The 22,591-nt window shown below is 39.8% G+C and overlaps 2 protein-coding genes and 1 long non-coding RNA gene across 4 annotated transcripts; 2 read left to right on the top strand and 1 right to left on the bottom strand.

Moving 5' to 3' along the window:
• The first annotated feature begins 8,726 nt into the window (after positions 1-8,726).
• On the top strand, positions 8,727-9,859 carry LOC133725626 (uncharacterized). The gene is made up of 3 exons (XR_009854510.1): positions 8,727-8,915; positions 9,391-9,479; positions 9,579-9,859. It is a non-coding gene; the product is annotated as an uncharacterized LOC133725626 (long non-coding RNA).
• Positions 9,860-14,004: 4,145 nt separating this feature from the next.
• Positions 14,005-17,452, top strand: LOC133725625 (ABC transporter F family member 4-like). Of its 2 annotated transcripts, none has more exons than XM_062152963.1 (2): positions 14,005-14,210; positions 15,142-17,452. In XM_062152963.1, the coding sequence occupies exon 2, from the start codon at positions 15,153-15,155 to the stop codon at positions 17,301-17,303; it is 2,151 nt and encodes a 716-aa protein (XP_062008947.1). In that variant the 5' UTR covers positions 14,005-14,210; positions 15,142-15,152; the 3' UTR covers positions 17,304-17,452. The 2 variants fall into 2 exon arrangements, with proteins under 2 accessions (XP_062008947.1, XP_062008946.1); XM_062152962.1 differs by having other exon boundaries at positions 14,006-14,206.
• Positions 17,453-19,375: 1,923 nt separating this feature from the next.
• Positions 19,376-21,293, bottom strand: LOC133742663 (7-deoxyloganetin glucosyltransferase-like). Its single transcript, XM_062170347.1, has 2 exons — positions 20,665-21,293; positions 19,376-20,461 (listed from the first exon to the last, which is right to left on the bottom strand). Exons 1-2 carry the CDS (start codon positions 21,284-21,286, stop codon positions 19,533-19,535), a joined length of 1,551 nt encoding a protein of 516 aa, XP_062026331.1. The 5' UTR covers positions 21,287-21,293; the 3' UTR covers positions 19,376-19,532.
• Positions 21,294-22,591: the final 1,298 nt, after the last annotated feature.

The following is a 22,591-nucleotide window of genomic DNA, read 5'->3' as shown; positions in this document are numbered from 1 at the left end:
TGCCCCTATATAGTTAAGAAGGTAATGAAATCATTTACCATGATCAGATAAACAGCTTAAATTTAAGGAGAGATGAACAGTACAATAGTGCGAAGAACTTTATATATATTTGTGAGTGATCATGTTCAAAAATGAAGCACACCTACAACAATGATGCCTTCACACATGATGACCTATCTATCTCGCAATACAAACTAACTTGTTTTAATCTAATTATATATCACGGTTGTGAATTAATACAATAACTTGTCTAAAGTATTTCGGTGCATAAGTCGGCAACCTCTACCGGGTCACCTCATCATGTCCAACCTTGCAAGTCAATGATCAATTGATTAACCAAAAATTTTATAACTAAGATAGGCAAATCACAAGTTGCGGCTATAACAAAGACTCATAAAAAGTCTGTCACTCTTTCGTGATTTCAAACCATATCTTGAACCCCAATATATCGTCAAGAGAATGTTATATTTGGTAGTTGCCTCTTCAATATTATTCGTTTTACAATACACTAAAATGTTGTTTAATTATCTTTATGTTTATGGAATCAAAATAAGATTGATTTCTTATTCAAATTTCATATGGACTAAGTTTTAATTTATCCTTTTTTTATCAGTTTTCCAAAGGGTCTTGCTAAATGAACCCAGCAAATATCTATGTATACTCAGCATAAAAAAAAATTGTCCTATATTTCCGGTTTTACCCTTACCTTTTCAAAAAGCCTTCTAGCCGTACCAGATTCCTTCCTCAACCCTTTTTTTTTTTTTTTTGATCTAGTCCTTCCCCGACTCTGCATCAAATTTTCTTGCTGGTTTTCTTTACTATCCCTCTCCACTAGGTAGTTTAACTTTTTCATCGTTTAGAATATTGGGTTTCTGAGTTGCTCCATAGGATTGCGAACAGAAATTGTTTGGAATTGCAAAACTAGTTAAAGAAAATAAAGAATGATGGTGCATGGGTTCAATCAACACCATGAAACCATGAATATAATTATCATCTGGTAGCAAAAGGGAAACTAAGTCAACTGCTCAGGGAGGAAAGAGAGATCAAAAAAATAAGCCGAGTGCTCAGGGAAGAGAGAGAAGGATCAGAAAAGGGTAGTTGAGCCATCGGTCGTCATGCGGTTGCAACAATCGCCGTCGCAAAGGAGGCCGTAGAGGTCTGATTTTTTGCAGGTCTAACCTCATATTAATGTTCACTAATAGAATTGCCATATGTGGTTGATTTTCACAGTTCTATTTGGGTATTGGAGAGTTCAGTTGTTTGCCTTATGGTTTTCACAGAAGGAGGAAGAGAATGCTGCTGGAGATGAGGGGAAAGAGCCACGGGCAACGGTTGGCTGAGGAACTGCACGCGGTGCAATTTTTTTTTTTCCCAACTGTATAAGGACAAAGTTGGAACAATATGACATAAAATATTATTACTGGGTCTACTTAGAAATATGCTGTGTACAAATACAAAAGACCATTTTCCAAAAGTGATTTTTGGTTTCATTTTTGTGAATATTTTTTTTTTCCTTTCTAAAGCAAGAATGGTTTGGTAACAACTAACAACAAGAGACACAATAACCATTTAATAATGAATTTCTTTTTATTTTTTAGAACACCTTCCCAAGTTCCCATGCTTTTATGTTGTGGATGCATGTGACATGCATGTTTGATATATTGCTCGTTTGATTGAATGTGGATAATGACATCCGTCCCACTAAGTCCATATTGGACTGAAATTTTCTATATATGCAGATTGCCCATCTGTGTTGTGTGTTACACACTTACACGTAAAAGTTGAATTTAGATGTTGAATGTGGAATTGTGGATGATGTGACACGATGTGTTATTTTTTAATTTATTTTTTGAAGAAGATCGATTAATGGTTAATACTTGATACTAATGTCTAATTTAGGTGATTAGCCAAAAGAGAGGTTAAAAGCTTAATTTTAGTTTTGACCAATTTGTTGAAGATGCTGCTCATAGCTAGATCGATTTGTTTTTTGAAAGGACCTCTTCATCATTAGTATGTTCTTGTAGGGCAATCGAAACCATACCGGCAAAAACTCACTGTTACAACGTTCCATATATATGACTCCCATCCTGCACCGATCCGTGAAAACAGGGACAGGCTAGGCCGCGGTTACTTATTATGTCAAAAGAAGTGCAGTGCGTGTTTATACGCATGGTACGTATATAGGTTAGGATGAACTAAAATCATTATTTCACCCACAAGAAATCACTGATCCAGTGACAAGAAATCACTGATCCAGTGACAGTTCTCCTGCCAGCAATCCCGGTCATCGATTGAAGAACAGCGTGAAAAAGGAAGGAGAGCTGACGATAGTAGTTAATTATGATGATATGCATGCATTAATGAGAGAGCACCTAGGAATGTGATGCAGGGTGATCGATATCACCAACTGCGATCATCATCAACCAGTGATCGATCAGAAATTCAGGATTTCTCTGATGACTGATCATCTCTCTTGAATTAATCTGACATACATTCATTCGATCCGAATGAATCTGAACTAAAACGCAGAATTCATGATCTAAAATGATTGTCCCTCTCATTAATTTCTGGGCTTCAGATTGCATGGCCAGCGCCGCGAATTCGATCACTTCGCATCAATAGTTCAATACCGTACGTATCTCAGGTTTCTTATTTATTTATGAAGGTATAGCTAGCTAGGTTTTGCACTTTTGCCGATGAACATACGTATTGTAAAGCTGTAAAATTTATATGGCCAGGGCCACACGTACACATGCACATATATAGTGGATTGCAAGCTAGCTTGGGTTTTCACTTTTCAGTACTGAAGCTTTGATATGGCAACATATAGTCATTTACTGAGGGTACGTGGCAACAAGTTTTGAATTCAATATCGATCATTGTACGCCAAGACTAAGTTTACTATATTAGTAGGGTTTTTGTCTATTTACCCCATTTTTAGAGATTTTTTTCTCACTTACCCCATTAAGAAACTCTCTTACCCAAAACACTCTAAGGAGGTCTTCCTTAATACCCTATTAAGATTTTTTTTTTGTTTTTTAATTTTTTTTAATACAATTTTACCCTTATCCCTTTGTTACTTAGAGAGAAAGAGAAACCATGGGAGACTTCGCCGGAGTCCGGTCACCGGTCGCCGGAATCCGGTCAACTTTCGCCTGATTCCGGCCGCCGGAGTCCGGTCACCGGCTACCGCCCGCCGAAATTTGCTGAAAATCTCACCGGAAATTTTTTTTGCACCCAATAGACGACTATCAGCCATGTATTGCCTCCCAATAGACGTCTATTGCCCCCCAATAGAACTTTCGGTAGCCGGAATAGGAACTAATCTTTCTAAAATTAGACAGATAAAACTTTGATTAAAGAAAAAAATGAAGAAATTATATGAATTTTAAAACGTCTATTGCCTCCCAATAGACGTCTATTGCCCCCAAATAGACATTTCGATTACCGAAATGAGAACTAATTTTTCTAAAATTACACAAATATAACTTTGATTAAAGAAAAAAAAAAGATTACATCAATTCAAAACGTCTATTGCCCCCTAATAGCCCTTAATTGCCTCCGATAAAACTTCTTTTTTTTCTTTCCTTCTGGGCCTTCTGCCCCATTTTACCAACAAAAAAAAAAAAAAAGAGTTCGATCGGTTCCTCCTCCTCCGGCTACCCCACCTTCAGCGATGAGATCCAAGCTACCCATTTTCACACAAACACGACCATCATGAAATCGCTAGCTATACAAGGAGTTTACACAGAGGTCATGCATGTTTCAAAGCTATACAAGTGTTGTTTTGTTTACACGGAGGTCATGAACCAATTGAAACCGTCAGAATCAAAAACCAAAATTGAATGCCGTAATTGGTCCACCTGTGGAAAACTCCGGCGACGGTGGCCTCATATCGAGTCTGCCGTTCGGGATTTCCGTCAGATCCGACCAACACCGTCCCCAAACTTGCCGGCAAGCTCCGCATCCTCAACAACGACAAAGCCTCCGGTGAATGGTACCAATTCAAACCGGCGCAAAAGATTTGACCGTGATACGCGACGATCGCTTTAGATCCAGGTGACGACGTCTTGATCTCTACCGTCGTGTGCCTATCTTTGGTCTTCTCCGGCAGTCCTCCGTTGCTCCCCGTCATCCGCCTGCAGAAGAAGGCATCGGCAGTCAGGCAAGTTTAGGTTCACGTTTTTGATGTGCAGAGAGAGAGAGAGAGAGCGAGATAGAGCTGGTGTGCCATTTGTAATTTTTTAATTTTTAGGGGGTAGAATCGTCTTTTGAATCTGTAGTTGTCACACCCCGAATTCTGAATTTAAGTAATTCATATTCGAAGCATGAACCTCAAATACCCTGTTTATAATCTCAGAATTTCTTTCTCAAAATCAACTGCACATTACACCTTTGATATTACATAAACCAAATCCTCAAGCTACTTATTACAGCACACTCTCACCAAATCAAATAGTAAAACTCAAATGAGTATAATTCTCCTCACAAAACAATTGCTGTAAATCTAATACTAATACTCTAAACCGCACGATCACTGCCCTGATTCTCCTGACCTGTAAGACTACCCGCTACACAATTTGAATAGTGTACCGGGAGTTGCAACAACACAAAACCCGGTGAGCTTTTGACAGCCCGTATGAGCAAACAAGAAAGAACTGTTGATTTATTCAATTATATTTATTATAACTCAAGTAAACAATCGACGCACTCACAATGTAATTCCAAAAATCAAAGAAACATATATAAGCATATTTATTCTCGATACTTCTTTTAAAACTCAGCATTTGACTGATCACCACCAACGAATATTGCAACATTAATATGTGAAATAACATTAAAGCAAAGCATGCTTGATTCTCTTTCCACTAACACCTTCACATATTAACAATATATCACAAATAGATATTTGATCAAAATAATATAAGTACACTTTTCTTTTTAGTGAATTTTCGGATTAACTGGTAACAATTCATAAATACAAGTGCTAGGGTCCAACGTACTATACCCAAAGCACAAGTAAGCCAGGTTGACTGGTAACAAATCATAAATCCACGTACTAGGGTCCAACGTACTATACCCAAAGTACGGGAAAGCCGCAGCATACTAGGGTCCAACGTACTATACCCAAGTATGTATACTCAAAGTAAGCAACCTTCCTAAGAGTATAATAGTGCACTATCTGTAGGGACTAGGGCCCAAGGCTAACTTCCACATATCACCAAAACACATTTACCAGTAATTCACTTAAGCACGGGGTAGTAGATAACACCCGACTTCACAATTGTACTTCTCAGACATAATCAAAATCACCAAAATACAATCTTTATGATTTATAGATCGTATATATGTATATGTACACCCACATAAAGAGACATATTATTTCAAGACAAATCTTTATTTCTTAAAATAATTTCCACATATTCACCATTGGGCATATAAAATAGCTTTCACACCACATGATCAACATTTCATTATTCAACAATTAAATGCGAGATTAATAGCTTGAATAATATCCAATTCATTCTCAATTATTTCATCACACCAATCACACGTCAACCAATATATATATTCCACGTAAATATATATATACGTAATCATCCGCTCAGGGATGACCACTAATACCAACTATAGTTCAAGCATAAAAACCGTGAAATTCATTTGTATAATAAAATCATTTTACTTACCTATGGACCGTAGTTGATCAAGTCCATATGATTGAAAACAAATATTTATTCCACAAATATTTTCACACAATTGCGACAAAAATAAAGTAATTAAATTTATTCGGTTCGTAATATGAACCACGTGAGGTTTACTCACCTCTAATCCAGCTGCGTCTTCTTAACAGCTAAAACAACAATTTTCCCGAATTGTCCGCCAAATCAATCCGTCGATAACCTAATCCAATAATGATCTTAACTTAGCCAACAACTCATAAATGTAATTAAACGACGATCCAACGGTCAGATTCAAATTAAACGATGATCCAACGGTTGGATCTGAATTTAATGATGATCCAACGGTCGGATCCTCACGGATCGCCTTTAGGATCATCCTCCAAAATTATCACGAAGATCCAACGGTCAGATCTTCCTGAATCGCCCTTACTAACATCTCCACAAAATTATATGAAAATCCGACGGTCGGATTCTCACGAATCGCCTTCCGAATCACTATTTCTCAATTATACGAAGATCCAACGGTCGGATCTTCGCCCGTGACCTCACAAAGTCACCGGGACAGTCATACGATCAACATATTAAAATTTGAAGTAAAACCGATGGTCTGATCTTCGCAGATCGTAAACCGAAGATAAAACGTAAAAACCGTAAATAGTAACGTAAAAACGTAAATCCACTATTTATCAACTTTTTCTAACATGACCAAGTTATATATCAAAACGCTCGTATGGATGCATAGATCATCGCCTAGATAATGAAAACTCGAAATATGGTCTGACGCGCCGCCACAAGCGGTGGTCAGTGGGCGGTCAACGCGGCGGTCAACTCCGGGTCAACCACCTCCGATGGCAAAGCGACCAACTACAAACTTGTTCAAAATGAAAGGGTGATCGTCTTTCATACCTGGAGCTAAGCCTGGTTCGGCCTAGATCGTCCTAGATCAAGCGTTGAAGTTGGATTAATCCGGAGCGTCTGATCTGATTCCAGATTGAATCAGAGCCGTCGAAAAAGTCAAACCTTTGATCAAGCGCTCTACACCCAAAATCGTCATGCAAGGCCTATATGGGGATGATCAGGGGGAGGAGGAGATCACGAAAATGGGAACGATCGGCCCACGAAACGCCGGATAAATGGAATTCCGGTCGGGTCGGATTCCTCTTGGCTGGCTTCTTCGATCCAGTTTTCGGGGCAGCGGCGGAGCAAAGCGACACCAGAGGGAGGCTCGTAGTGGGCCGGCGATCCCAGGGGAGCCCGGGTCCGGGGACGGAGGAGGCCGGAGGCGCCGTTTTCGGCCGGGTCGGGTCGACTAAGACCCGTCGGGTCTGAGGGTCGAAGGAAGAGAGAGAACGGAGAGAGCTGGGGGACTGTTCAGCAAAAATGAAAATGTTTCGTCCTTAAATGAAATTTCTGATTTTTTTTCGATATTTATAGAAAATTCCCAAATTTCAAAAATTCATAACTTATTCATACGAACTCCGAATATTGCGTTCCATATGTCCACGAACTCGTATCGACGAGCTCTACAACTTTCATGAAGGAAGTTTTCCTAAATTTTGAACGTATAAAAAGTCAACTTTGTTGACCCCCTAAAAAAACGTTCGTTTTTGAAAATAAAATCGTTCGAACTAATTCCACAACTTCTCCAAGCTTCGTACTCGCTCCTACTATCGTGAAATCATTTCTAAAAATCCATGGAATTTAATTTGGATTTTCGGGGTATTACAGTAGTTGGGTTAGTGGGAATAGAATTCTGTTGGTGGTGTAAGTGGGCTAAAATTAACCCATTTTGGTGCTAGAGGTCACAGACCCATATTAGTATCCTGTATATGTTATATGTTCTTATTCTGATGTACGTTGATGGATTTTAGAATATCAAAGGGTATGAAAGATGGATTTTAGCTTGTAAACTTTGTATGTATTTATTGATGAATAGGTCTGTGATTGGGCTAGTGATGCTTTGCTTTTGGTATGTATGTGTTGACAATTATATTCTTGTTTCTGATTTTTTTTGTGAGTATAGAAGAAGATGGCTGCATTGAAGGCATTTAGAAAAGCTGCTGCTGCCACCCCTGCTAGCTCTACCAAAGCTGCTGCTGCCGCCACAAAATCCAAGTTCACCAAAGCTGCTGCTGCTGCTGCTGCCACATCTACCTCAGCAACCACAAGTTCTCCGACATCAAGTAAAGCATCAAAAGGCCAAACTCCAACACCTTCTAGATCATCTCAAAGGATTAGGCAGAATTCCAAGTAAGGGGGAAAGTAGGAGGAAGTTTGGGGAATGATAAGCAAGCCCTAACATTTTTTGTGCAACCTTGGTGTGTGCTACCTAGGTTGCTAGCTCTAATTTTTTGGGAGGATGATTAAAGCTATTTGAAATGTAAACATTTGGGCTGCTTATTTTGTTGGATTTTAAGAAAGTTTGATGTTATTAAACTTTCGAATGTAGAATTGGTGCGTGAACTCAATAGCATGTTGGTTAAAAATGTAGATTGGTTACTTTGAAGTACATGTTGTTGCTTTGAACATTTACAGGTCAAATGTTATTACTTTGATAAGCCATTCTGCAAATTGATTATTTTGGGCGGGAGGATACAAGTATCTAGGTCTTCTTTGGCGGGAAAAATTAATCTTAATAGGATTTGGGGCTGTGATAGAGCCAGGGATATTTTGGGAATTTCACATCCGTGTGGGTCCCACTTTTGATGAGTTGGAAATGCCAGGTTAGCACTTAACGTCTGAAATTGACGAAATTGAGTCGGAGGGACCTATTGGATGAGAAGATGATATTGTGGGGGTGTTTTTGATAAAATTAAAAGTCGAGAGACTGAATTGATGTTAGGTCCATACCACAGGGTACTAAATAGTATTTAGCCCATGAATAAAACAAAATAATGCATTCATGAAAGAGTTGAATGTTTGGAAGGTCCCTATAAATCCGAATGAATTAATTCAAAAGGCATTGTACTAGACTGAAAGCTAGGGTGGTGTTTGTTACATGGGATTGGATGGGATAGGACTGCCTTATCTAATAAATTAAAACTTATCCCATGTTTGGCTGAACAAGGACTATAATAAATGAGACTATGTAGTCCCCAAATCAACCCCAACACCTTCTTACATAGTCTCCCCAAATTTCACCGGACTGTGGAAGACTGGAAGCAACGCTCGGTCGTTCTTCGCTTTTGGTCGCTCACTTGCATCTTTCACTTCGGTCTCCTTCAACTAAACCAGGTTCAGTTTATCTCTTTTCTCGATCATACTCCCTTTCTTGCGTTAATCATTGTTCACTCTTTCCTTCAATCCCATCTACCTTCTTCTTCTTCTTCTTCTTCTATCTCTTTGGTGTCTGGGTAGCTAGATCTGCTAAGATTTTGATCAATTTGTTGTCTGAGTAGATTGATCTGGTAAGAATTGTGATCAATTTCACGTTTTTGCCCTGCTCTTTTTTTTTTTTTTTTTTTTTTTTCTGGGTTTAAGAAATGTTTTTTGTTCAAAGGCTTACTCCCCAGAAATTTGAGTTCTTGCATGCAATCTGATTACCAAAAATTTGATTTGGGTATTACATTAAAGAAACCAAATTTGCTGTTTCTAATGGGATTAGATTTAAAGGGGATCACTTTTTTTTTTTTTTTGTTACTGAATTTTGTGTGTTCATGACTTGGGTGTTGTTCATTTCCTCATTTTGATTGTGGGTTTTTGTGTGTAGAAAAGAATCATGAGCTGCTTCGGTTGTTGTGATGAAGATGATATGCATAAAGCTACTGACAATGGAGGTCCTTACATGAGCTGCTTTGGGTATTTGACTTGCATTTGGTTTTGTTTTTTTGTATATCTGTCACTGGTTTTATCAATTCAAGTTTTGGAATTCAAACCGAGTTGGGTTTCGTGATGCAGGAAATGAGGGATTCATCATGATTCCGGTAATGCGCCCAAACGTGAAGAAGCCGTAAAGGCCTAGCCTATTGAAGTTTTGCTTATACCAGTAGAGGAGCTAAAGGAAATTACAGAAAACTTTGGGACAAGTGCCTTGATTGGGGAAGGTTCTTCTGTTGTAGTCCTTAGTCCTACGGAGCACCAAACATGGTTCAAGTATTAGCTTAGCATAAGCCAGGCTTGAGAAGTCCAGGACTCTCATAGAAATTAAGGTGAGGCATGGTAGTCCCGTGAAACAAACATGCCCTAGAAGGATAACTAGACCTAGGACTCTTGGCTAGAGTACAGGTTTCACAATGTAGACTAGAATCACTTACTCCCAAAAAAAGAGAAGGCATGGACTTCTTCATGACACCAAAAGATGGGTGGCCCAAACGGCGATGCCACAACCACAATATATTCAACCAATCAGAACTCAATGTCAGGGCAACAAGACTTTTTGGACTTGATGGTGCTTGTGTCGGTCCTCCGTACATGCAATCCAAGTGAAACAATCTCTCCCTCAGATCTCCCTTATCAATTATCACCTGAGTGCACAGATCTTGAAAGATACATACATAGGATAAAATGTTACAGAGCATTTGTTTTATGTATTTAACTGAGATACAGATAAGAGATGATGAGACAAAGAGGGTACATAAAGGACATTATAAAGTGTAATGGACGGTGTAACCTGCACTGACCTAATTCCTAAGACAAGAAAGGACTCATTATTGGCATCTGAGACATGCATTATGGATGTGGAGGACAACGTGACAAAGAAAGACTTATCATAAGTCATATGATCAGACGCACCAAAATCAATTACCCATGTATTACTACTAGTAAAGCCAGAAACATTTAAAGCAACACCAATTTTACCTCGATTTTCCTGAGTTAGGGAAACATTACCCTTAGTTTGATCTTGGCCCTCCACACCATAGAAATCAGGTTCTTGCTCCTACACCAATAGGATTGCCGCCTTGTCTTTCTGACCATTGTTACTCCCTTTCCAACCAGAGTTATTGAAGTTGAGTCTTAGCAACTTGGGGCATTGACTCTTGTAGTGGCCAACAATTTTACAATAGTTGCAAGTCACCTGTCTGTTGAATGAAGCTGGTCCCCTGTTATAATTCTGATTTGGTTGGTACCTTTGATTGTTGGGCCGATACTGAGGGTTTCCACTTTGAGGAGACAAAGTCATTCTTTTTCTTCAAACAGTAACACAAACCACAAAATTTGACACGGCTAAGGAAGGAGAGGCTGACGGCAAAGTGTTGCAAACTTTAGGGTTTTAGAGCAAAAAGAACAGAGGACGAAGACAAAGGACAAACTCTTAAAGAGTACAAAGACAAATTTACAGTGGAAACAAATGAACAGAGTCCAGGCGGATCTCTGCTCTGATACCAAGTCAAACAGAACAAAGAGATTGAGAATTTTCCAATGTATTGATCTTCTCCAAAGATGGATCATATATACAAAGTATACACAATCCTAATAGGAAACTAATTACACAGTGATATTCTCCCCCTTAAACTACATAATATTCTCTTTAACTATGCAATCCTAATTATACTACAATTCCTACAATTATGGAGAGTGGCTCACGCCAACATGTTCTTTTGGATCTCATTTGGTTCGCGGAACTAAAACATCGAGAAATGAAACTTAATCCTTTCTTATGTCCTTTTTTCTTTTCTTTTCTTTTTTTTAGAATAAGGATCCTTATTGAAAATAACCAAGGTTATATAATATGGGAATAACCGGTGGTGGACATGAACTCCTCATTCTCCTCCTTAGAAACCGAACTAGTTACAGGTCGGTCATCGAGAATGACTTTCATGATCCAAAAGAGCTCAACCCCTAACCCACTGTGTCGCCCAACCTCACAGGGTACAGATAATCCCGAGAATCTCAATAACACCTCATAAACAGCCGCAAAAAAAAAAACCAACACCCTCTCCCACACCGCGTCTCAATGAAATTAGACCACGTGCAAGGATCGCTTGTCAATACATTGTGTTTGGACCCAAAATGAGCATTTTGGCCTGACAATGCGTGTCTTGGAGAAATTGAGCCAAAGTCAGTGGCTCAAGCTATATATTGTCGACAAGTTCAAAATATATTATTTAGAGGCTAAATAAAGCATGGAAGATTATGCGAGCTACAAGAAAAGGAAATGATGGAAGCATGGAAATGAAAAGTCAACTTTAGCACATTTTCCTACTTTAGTTAGGAGAAACCGAGCTAAACAAGGAAGGAGGGGCGACAGACTAACCAAATGAAATCCAAATAAGCTAAAACCATTCCAGATTAATTCTAGACATCCCAATGATCATTTCTTATGAAGAGTTCCAGAGCTAGTTATGAGTGGAAAGCCTTCAAACAATCAGTCCAATTTTCTGCAGAAGCAAAACTGGAAAACTGGACCTGTAAGGAGTCCAGCAGCATTTCCGGCCCAACCACATAGAAGAAAGCTCTGAAAATTTGCCACAATGATCTACACTCATTGTGGATCATTTGATATGAAGAAGTCGAAGGCCCATTTTGAGTTATTGGTGGAGATATAGCTGCAGAAAAATTGGAGCAGTAAGTGCTTAAACCTAACATTCCATTAGTGTTTTAAGTGCTTAAACCTAACATTCCATTAGTGCATGTTTTAAGTGCTCAAACCTAACCCATCATGATTTGTTTAAGGCCAACCACTATGGCTTGGTAGCCTATATATAGAGGCTACAATAAGTAACAAAAATAACACAATTCAACAACAATCTCTAAGATTATCCAAGCCTCTCTAGAGCAACCCCTCTCTAAGAACAACTCCTCTTCTTCTCTTACCGGTGATCACACTCCAGTCCTTCCTAGTCTTCTCAAGAGCCGACTGTCAGTGCCACCAAATCCCTCTGTCAATGTGCTTCGGTCCTAGTCTCCTCGGGAGCCGACTGTAGTACCACGACCACAACGGTTACGGAACCAGCTAAGCAAGGGTAAAGCCCTCGCAAACCAGCCAAGCTAAAGTTACGCTTTAGCAAGCTCTCCCTACTTCCCGGTGATTTCGCTCTGCTCGACCTACAACGTTGAGTATCGACTTGGTGATACAAGACAAAGTCCTCACCACGAGGCACAGAAGAATCTCGCGCCGAGGTTGGTGCTCTCCTCGTCTACAGTCGCTCGAAATAAGTCAGGTCAAGGGACACCCCCGACGACCGCACCCGAACGGTGCTGGCACGCCCGCGCAAGAAAAGAGACTGTTGACCAGCTGCAACAAAACTGGAGCCAAACACATGGACCATAAGATAAAATCGAAAATAAACCAACTCGTCCCCAGGAAAGACACCACATCCATGACACATCAATTTGACTCAACCCTAGCTCAAACGAGTAGGGACCAACTATAGACCAAAAGAATCTAACCAACAACCTAACTAAAAACAAGACTAACAAAAAATAAAGAGATGCCGCCACAGTACTCCTCTTCCTTGTCATCATGGACCCCACCGGCAGGCCACCATCGCAAATCCATGCCTTCAAGCTCCCCAGGTCGATGATACCTAAACCATGCAGCAAACCACACCAAGAAACTGGTGAAAAAATTACCGTGCCTTGCCGCCGCCATGCCCACCAACTTGAGAACTCAAATCCACCACAGTTGCCTCCTTCGTCTAGCGGCCCACTGAAGAGTAGAAGTCAGCGCCACACGATCCATGGCATGGCACCGCCATGATCTGGCCTCTGGTCCCTTTCTCCACGCCGATTGCTAAACATCTGTCTTCCACACCGACACCGCCGCCTGAGAGAAGCGAATAAACATACCTGGCCTTAACCAACGAAACGAATAGCAGAGCAGGACCCCTGCGATCCCAAGACCCCGTCCTGCAACACCCACCTCTCATCGATGAGGCAGGGAGCTACTGTCGACGCGGGGCACCGCCGGACAGGCTAAAAAATTTCTTTTACTCTCTCCAACCCGAGTTCTCTCCTGTTTTGTCAGCGCTCAGAAGAAATAGATTTTAAAATGTGGTTCCCATCCTTTTTTTTTTTTTTTGGGATGTAAAGAAAATGAAATATTTTCCTAAAAGAAGATAAAACAACGGGAAAGTGATTCATTCCGCACCTCAAGTGATTAATTTTCACCTGTTTTTTTCTTTGCATTTTTTACTCACACACTATTATTTTATCGCATAATTACAAACTCTCCTGATAACTTTTCTCATATCATGAAACACCAGAATGAAAAATTCTTCATAGGAGAGATTAGAAATTTAGTTTTTTATTCCATGAAAAAGACACAAAAAAATTACTTTTTTTTTTCACGAACCCTGTTTTTCTCGTTTGAGGTGGTTTTACGTGCTTCTTTATACCAAAATTGTTAAAACGGGTCGTTTTGAAGTGTTAAAGTTGAATACGGTAGTATAGCTAAGAGAAGAGCTCCAACCGACCAGTTAGCTCCGTCCCCCAAGACATTTTTGTATCAGCCTCCATCTCCCTAACTCCTCTCCTTCTTCTTCTTCTTCATCTTCATCTTCGACGTAAAACCCTAAACCCAGAAATCAATCAAGTCTCTCTGCCGCTTCACGCCTTGATACGTCTCCATCCTCCTCTCTTCTCAGGTGGGTATGCATCTTTTCTCTTCTCTTTAATTGGTTCGATCCCGTTAGGTTTTTGATTCGTCGTTTTCAGTCATTGTGTTCTGCAATTAGGGTTAGTTTAAATTGGAGCATAAGAGAGGCCTAGATCCGTTATGCATAGAAAATTATTGATGGGTATATTGTAATTTTTGTTATCCACTTTAGTATTGTTTTCTATTGTTCTGTTCTGTGATTCTGATTTATTCACCCAGATGATTGTTTTGTATAAAGATTGTATCTTTGGGTAAAACTCAGCAAAAAGGGATTGGCAAAAAAATTTAGGATTTGAGTGTGTAAATTTTAGAGCCAATTTGTTTTTGTATTTGGGTTGTAAAGGGTCTTTGCTAGCCTAGGTTTATGACTTGTTTTGTGGCAATGACTTAGATTTGAGGTAGGTGTATCATTGTAGTAGACGATTGTTGTTTTTTTTCGGTCTGTAACTTTGGGACATAGAAGTGGCATTGTGTTAGATTCAGTTTCTGAAACCTAGATGTTGGCTACCTCATATTCAAAAATTTAACCTTGTATGAAAGATATTTCCTTAACCCTATAAATTTAAATTTAGAGTCTTATTTCAGAGTCATGAGGATCCCTCCCATAAATTATCAATTTGCATATGTATGTGCACACTGAAATTTAGTTGATAGATTGCGTTATTGTATAGCATTATAGTGATATAACTCGTACCTCAAATTTGAGTAAGAAAGAGTTCTAGAGACATACAGAAAGCTTTGTGTTCTTATAATTCATCTGTATCATTTTACATATGTTCTATAAAAATTGAAGGGCCTGTGTTCCTAAAAATCCTTGAGCTTTAGCATAAGATTTTTTCTGTATGCTGTCCATTCAAATTATTGTCTTGGATAGAAACTGGCCCTTAATTAAAGTTAATTCATTTGCTGTTGTTTGTTTATTAGATACTGCTGCAATGGGAAAAAAGAAGACAGATGAAGCTGGTGCTGCCATGAAGGGTAAGTCAACCGGAAAAGATGCTTCTAAAGATGGAAAGAAAGTGAAAGCACCAACAGTCTCTGCCATGTTGGCCAACATGGATCAGAAACCTGAGAAGCCCAAGAAGGCATCTTCCTCCAGTGCAAAGGCAAAAGTCGCTTCAAAACTTTCATCCTACACTGATGGTATTGATCTCCCTCCCTCTGATGATGAGGTGGAAGAGGAACAACAATCCAATCAGCAAAGGAGGTCAGAGGCTAAGACGCTTGATGTATCCATAACAGAGAAAGAGTTAAAAAAACGTGAAAAGAAGGACCTTCTTGCTGCTCATGCTGCTGAGCTGTCAAAGAAGGAGGCCCTGAGAGATGATCATGATGCTTTCACTGTTGTTATTGGAAGCAGGGCTTCAGTACTTGAGGGTGAAGATGCAGATGCTAATATCAAGGATATATCAATAGATAGTTTTTCTGTGGCGGCTCGAGGAAAGGAACTACTAAAGAATACATCAGTGAAGATTTCTCATGGGAAGAGATATGGTCTGATTGGTCCAAATGGGATGGGGAAGTCTACCCTTCTGAAGCTTCTTGCTTGGAGGAAGATTCCAGTACCAAAAAACATCGATGTTCTTTTAGTTGAACAGGAGGTAGTTGGTGATGATAGAAGTGCTCTGGAAGCTGTTGTTTCAGCTAATGAAGAACTTGTCAAGCTCCGGGAAGAGGTTGCAGCATTGCAGAATTCAGATTCTGCTCCCCGTGGTGAGGAAGAGGATAGTCATGATGATGATGCAGGAGAGAAGCTTGCTGAGTTGTACGATCAATTGCAGCTGATGGGATCGGATGCTGCTGAAGCCCAGGCTTCAAAGATTCTTGCCGGTTTGGGGTTTACAAAGGATATGCAAGGCCGCCCCACTAAGTCATTCAGTGGTGGTTGGAGAATGAGAATTTCATTAGCTAGGGCACTTTTTGTGCAACCAACTCTTTTGTTGCTTGATGAACCAACAAATCATCTCGACTTGAGGGCTGTTCTTTGGTTGGAGGAGTATTTGTGCCGCTGGAAAAAAACTTTGGTGGTTGTTTCACACGATCGTGATTTCCTTAACACAGTGTGCACAGAGATTATTCATCTACATGATCTGAAGCTCCAGTTCTACCGTGGAAATTTTGATGATTTTGAAACTGGCTATGAGCAGCGCCGCAAAGAGGTAAACAAGAAGTTTGAAATTTATGATAAGCAGGTGAAAGCTGCCAGAAGGAGCGGAAGTCGGGTTCAACAGGAGAAGGTCAAGGATCGAGCAAAATTCTTAGTTAATAAGGAAGCATCAAAGAGCAAGGGCAAGGGAAAGGTTGAGGAGGATGACACCCAAGTTGAGGCTCCTAAGAAGTGGAGGGATTACAGTGTGCAGTTCCACTTTCCTGAACCTACTGAGCTTACACCTCCTCTCTTGCAACTTATTGATGTCAGCTTCAGTTATCCGAACCGGGAAGATTTCAGGCTGTCTGATGTTGATGTCGGTATTGATATGGGTACTCGTGTTGCAATTGTTGGACCTAACGGAGCCGGAAAGTCTACTCTGCTCAACCTTCTTGCAGGTGATCTGGTTCCTACTGAGGGTGAAGTAAGGAGAAGTCAGAAGTTGAGGATTGGTAGGTATTCACAGCACTTTGTGGACCTCCTGACAATGGATGAAACCCCAGTTTCATACCTTCTTCGTCTTCATCCTGACCAAGAGGGATTTAGCAAGCAGGAGGCTGTGCGTGCAAAACTTGGAAAGTTTGGACTCCCTAGCCACAACCATCTGACTCCTATTGCAAAATTATCCGGAGGACAGAAAGCTAGAGTTGTCTTCACATCAATATCCATGTCAAAACCCCACATTCTGCTTTTGGATGAACCCACGAATCATTTAGATATGCAGAGCATTGATGCACTGGCTGATGCACTTGATGAATTCACCGGTGGGGTTGTACTGGTCAGTCACGACTCTAGACTTATTTCTCGTGTGTGTGATGATGAAGAGAGGAGTCAAATTTGGATTGTTGAAGATGGTACTGTGAAGAAATTTGATAGAAGTTTTGATGAGTACAAGGATGAGCTACAAAAAGCAATTAGAGATGAGGTGGATGAGTAAGGTTTGCAGTAGATGTAAAATTTTGCTGATCACTCACATACATAAAACATGTTATTGCTTTTGTTTTACTATGATTATGTCGATTGTATAAGTTTTGGTTGCTGTGATTGTAACATTAGATACTTTAATACACCTTTGTTTAATTGGTCTTTTTGGTATTCGATTTTTCGGACCTTAGAAAAGAACAGAATGGCTTTCAGTCTGCTATAGCTGGAGAATAATTTATTGAAGAACTCTCGTGTCTGAATACGATGTGAACTGTGAAGATATTCTTTTGTTGCACCATTCTAATAATATTGTTGTTTTATGCTCAGACAGTCAAACCGACCCAAATAGTTGCCGGATTTCTTTTTATCTTGTATGCAAAATTACTATTGCAACAAAGATTCAACTGTTTCTTCTACCTCCTCCTAACTCTCCTTGTCCTTGGCGGCCACCCAAACCTCTCAAGGGCAGGCGGCTTGAACGTAACACTACTCTCAAAATTTCACCTGCAGTCTAAATCTGAATAACACCATGATTGATCATGACTTTTCTGGCTTGTATGTTCTGCTGTGGAATGATTAAGGTAGAGGCACCAGTGGTGCCACTGATAGTGAAAACTCAAGACTTTGGTGATGAATGAGACCAGAAGCCATAAACTGGTGGGAGCATAGATGTGCTAGAGAGAGCATCCAAAACATCCGGCTCCAATGCATCAAATGTGTGAAGAACAATTTGTGAAGCTCTATGAAGGCTATCCATCACATCAAGAATGCATTGAAAATGAGGTCACTGGGATAGTTCGAAACTCGGGTTGGTAGATCCTTTATCCGTTCCTGGAATCCGATCTATTAGCTTGTCCAGAACCCGTTTGCCAAACAGCTCTCATCTGTTGGAAGTTGGAACAACAATTTTAGAAAGAGCAAATTGATCACATTTGATGCACTAATGAACTATATAACATCCATGTGAATATTGGGATACTGCAACCAAGCTAATCTTTAATTGTTATGAGGAATTCCCAGGAGGTCACCCGTCACCCTTATTATTACGAAATGGAGCCAGGAAATTTTTCGTGATGGATTCACCAAGCAAACTGAGGTCTTGGGTGGCATCCCCATCTGAAACAGGAAGACCATCTGGAATGATCTTGAACTGAAAGTCACGTAAGCCATATAAAGGTTCGATCCTAGAGATTTGAGAAAGCGTTTGTGGTCGAACTCTGTGTTGACAAAGGTTATGTGAAAGGAACCTTTATGGTGGACGAGTTTTGCTAATTTAAGCATTGCCTTTGTATGACTTTGAACAGGAATTGGAATACAAATAACATGAGGCTTATTAGCTACCTCCTTGGAACTCATTTTCTAATTTCTGTATGACTAGTTTATGAGTTTGTGATTTCAGTTGTGCAACTCCAGTTTTTCAGTTTGACATGTATGTGCTGGTCTATCACAAAGAGGACAAAGGCACATATACGAGTTCTGGTAGTAACCCGGCCGGGTTTGTTATTTACATATATGAATATCAAGACGGCATCTAGGCGGATAAATCTACCGGGAAACAAGCTCTTGGGCATAAAGAGCCAAAGCATGAGACAAAATGGATAAAGAATCTATGCTACCACTGCCGGCACTCATATGGCAATGTGGCATAAAAGACAGCAAAAAACGTCTCCAGTATGCATATAGCCACCAGGTAATAAGCTCAAATTTATTTCGGATCTTTTTTCAAATTGATCTCATTTGTGATTTGTCCAACTTCCTATCTTTGTTTTTCTTTCTCGTGAAACTGCTCTATGAAGAACTTTCTATCTAACTTTTAGTGGTTGCTATCTTCTTTCCCCTATCAAACTTAATTATGCCTTAATTAGAACTTGATTTACTATGTTTATCAAGTCTAATTCCTGTCTAATTATTAATCTGATTTAGTTATGCCCTGAAACAATAACAATACGAAAATTTGCGGTTTGGTTATTGCATTGTTCTTTAGAAAGGTATTCTGTGATAAAAATGATAGTAGTGCATGTTCTCTCACAAGGACACAGTGTTTGATTTTTGAAAAGAATTATGAGAGTAGAGACACCAAGAGAATAAACGTTTAAACCAATAATCAGATAGAACACACCTATATGGGAAGGAACATTTAGAACAACATGAAACAATCTAAGCAAAGTAAAGATAGGCGTAATTAACAATTTAACATAGCACTAGCTAGTTTATTGAATTATCTGTAACATCTAGCTTCTTCTCATAGTAGCATTTGACTCACTAACTTATCCAAGTTTGTGGATGAAGAACCATGTGGAGTGGTTGCTTCTTCTGCAAGTAGCTTCCATTCCATCACTTTATTTCTCATATGTTTACCCTTCTCGCCCTCCATCACCTGTTTAACAAGCTTCTCTATTTCGTCTCTCTTCACTTCCTTACCAGCGATCTCAATGCCAATTCCCCATTCATTGCAAGCAGACCAGGTATTTGTTTGTTGGTCCGCAGAGACTGGCCAGCACAGCATAGGCACTCCTGCAGTCACACTCTCAATCATTGAATTCCACCCGCTGTGTGTTAAAAACCCTCCAACTGCTGGGTGGTTAAGCACTTGCTCTTGTGGGCACCAACTTGCTATTAGACCTCTTTGTTTGGTTTCAGCCACAAACTCTGGTGGCAAAATAGCCGATTCACCAGCAACTAAATCAGGTCTAATTACCCAAAAGAACGGAAGCTTGGTATTTGCAAGTCCCCAAGCAAACTCTACAAGATTGTTCAATGTCGTGATCGTTATACTGCCAAAGTTCACATAAACAACCGTACTTGGCGCCTTGGAGTTGAGCCATTGGAGGCACTCGGTTTCTTCTTTCCATAGACTGTAACCCATAGGGTTCAAAGGGTGTTCTGGTATCTGATTAATGAGTAATTGGAGAGGGCCAATGGCAGAAACATGTGGATGAAGCATCGACGAGAGAGATTCCAAAACATGATGCTCCAATGCATCAAAAGTATGAAGAACAACAGCTTCAGCTTTATGAACTCCTTCAATTGCTTCCAAGCAGAGGTTCCAAATGGCGTCATCAGGATTTGTGACTTGAAAGTTGGTCGGGAGATCCCTTAACCGGATATCTTTCAGTCCTGGAATCCAATCTATGACCTTGTCCAAATACCCGTTTGTGAAACAGCTCTCGTCTATATGTTAAAAAAAAAAAAAATAATAAAAAATTAACTAGCTATTAGATAAAGTCAAAGCATGCAGCTGTTATTCCAAATCCTAGGATGTCATCCTGCGCTGGAGTGCAACATATGTTGCGATTATAAAATAACACGGCGGAAGGAGTGCTAATAACAAACTGGAAGGTAGAAATAATCATAAAATTAAAACCATTTCTAACCTTTGAGTGGTGCTAATCCTTTTTCCATCAAAGTGGGATATTGTGCAAATCCCATGAAGCTGCTTGCAGCAACAGTAAAGAAGAGTGTAACAGGGATTCGATTTGTTTCTGCTGCTGTGAAGACAAAGGAATTCCAACCGTCTGCTACTATCCGAGTCACTGGAGGATTAGTACTGTGGGAAGTAATTGCAGCTTCATTGAGTTTCATGAGGAGGTCTTGAAATGGAGCTAACAAATTTTTCCTGACAGCACCACAAAGCAAATGGACGTCTTGCGTCACATCTTCATCTGAACTTGGAAGGCCATCTGGAATGGTTTCGAACCGAAAATCAGGCAAGCCATCAAGGGAGTTAGGTCCTAGAGATTGAAGAAAGCGTTTGTGGTTGAACACTGTGTTGACAAAGGTTATATGAAGACCTCTGTGGTGGAGGAGTTTTGCTAGTTTGAGCATTGCCTTGATATGGCTTTGAAACGGCAGTGGAACGCATACTGCATGAGGCCTTTTAGCTACTTCCTTGGAACTCATCTTATCTTGTGTGTATGAATGTGCGCTACACATGCAGAAAATGCAGAGTTTTATACTGATATCAACGCTGTAGGGGTTTGTTTGTTTGTAATACATTTAGCTATCAAATCTGGAGTAGGTTAAGACCGAATCTTGAAGAACCTTAAATTATTCACGGGCAAAAGAATCGAAGCTTTTGGCATAAAGAAAGCACAGCAACAGGTCCAATTTATTGAGGCACCAATAATGTCAAAAAAATATATGTAGAGGCTCAAGTAAAGACAAGAAAAAATATATAGAAGCGGCCCAAGTAAAAGACAACATGATAAGTTAGAGCATGTCAAATTTATGGAGAACTGTAACGGTAACAAAAGACAGATAAAATCACTCCAATCCGTAAGTCATATTTGACGTGTACATGACATATTGACGTCCCTCTTTCATTCTCTTCTCTCTCGTTCTTCCTACGTACCCAGGCCAAAACCTTCAGATTTCTACCCAAATCTCTTCTCACCAAGAATAGCTCCTTCTCACCATCATTAGACCAATACCTCTATATCCCCAACCTCACCATGAGTAGCTTATTCTCACCATGGATGAGTTCAATTTCGACTAGCATTCTAATAAAATCAGAAGAGAATAACAAACATATTATAATTGGGAGTCTGATTGGATTTTGATCAAGAATACCCATGAGTTTCCTCAATCGATCAAGTCTTCGATTTCCTTCTCTTCTTGACGATTTTCTCTTGAAGAGGAGAAATTGGGTCTGCTGATTTAACTGTTCAGTTATGTTGATATAGCTAATTGGATTTTTTGATATGGTTGCTTGCATGCTTGGATATGTTATAATCAGTGTTTTGGTGTGAGGGTGGAGATAAGAAAGAAACGTGCTCTGAGAGAGTGAAAGAGAATAAAATGTGAATTTTTTTATTATTATTATTTTTTTTTTGAAAGGTGGATTTCATTAACGCATGCCAAGATGGCCATTACATATCCTTCTGCTGCCTTCAACTAGACAGATCAAGAAGTTGTAGTAGGGAACTACTTTGATACATAGAGACAGACCATCTATATTCGAACTAATCGCTCACTTATTAAAAGTGAGCCTATAAACTATGGAAAATAGAGAGACATAGTAAATAGGCTCCTACCACAACCAACTATATCTTGTCTTTGCCCTTCAAGCTAGGGCTTTGGGGTATACCCGAGTACAGAACTGTTAGGACCTCATCAGCAGAGACCTGCTTCTTTGTCTTTTGGGTTTTATTTTTGGACCCCAAAGGCCTTCCTCTCTTCTTCTGTGTCCCTGGTAGCACAAGCACTGGCTTTGGCCCCTGGCCCTCAGCCGGCACCAACATTCCTCCAGGAGTTTCCACAAGGCCCAGTGACTTGGCACTGAATTTAGAGGAGAATTCAGGC

Source organism: Rosa rugosa, chromosome 1, assembly GCF_958449725.1.
Source record: "Rosa rugosa chromosome 1, drRosRugo1.1, whole genome shotgun sequence".
In the NCBI taxonomy this organism is placed as follows: domain Eukaryota; kingdom Viridiplantae; phylum Streptophyta; class Magnoliopsida; order Rosales; family Rosaceae; genus Rosa; species Rosa rugosa.
Note: the sequence above shows the minus strand (reverse complement) of the source record. Positions and strands in the feature narration are given on the sequence as shown.

Coding starts and splice junctions, on each gene's coding strand:
- LOC133725625 (XM_062152963.1), top strand. CDS start 15,153: ATGGGAAAAAAGAAGACAGATGAAGCTGGTGCTGCCATGAAGGGTAAG.
- LOC133742663 (XM_062170347.1), bottom strand. CDS start 21,286: ATGTATTACAAACAAACAAACCCCTACAGCGTTGATATCAGTATAAAA. Junction 20,462..20,664: donor AGGATTAGCACCACTCAAAG/GTTAGAAATGGT, acceptor TTTAACATATAG/ACGAGAGCTGTTTCACAAAC.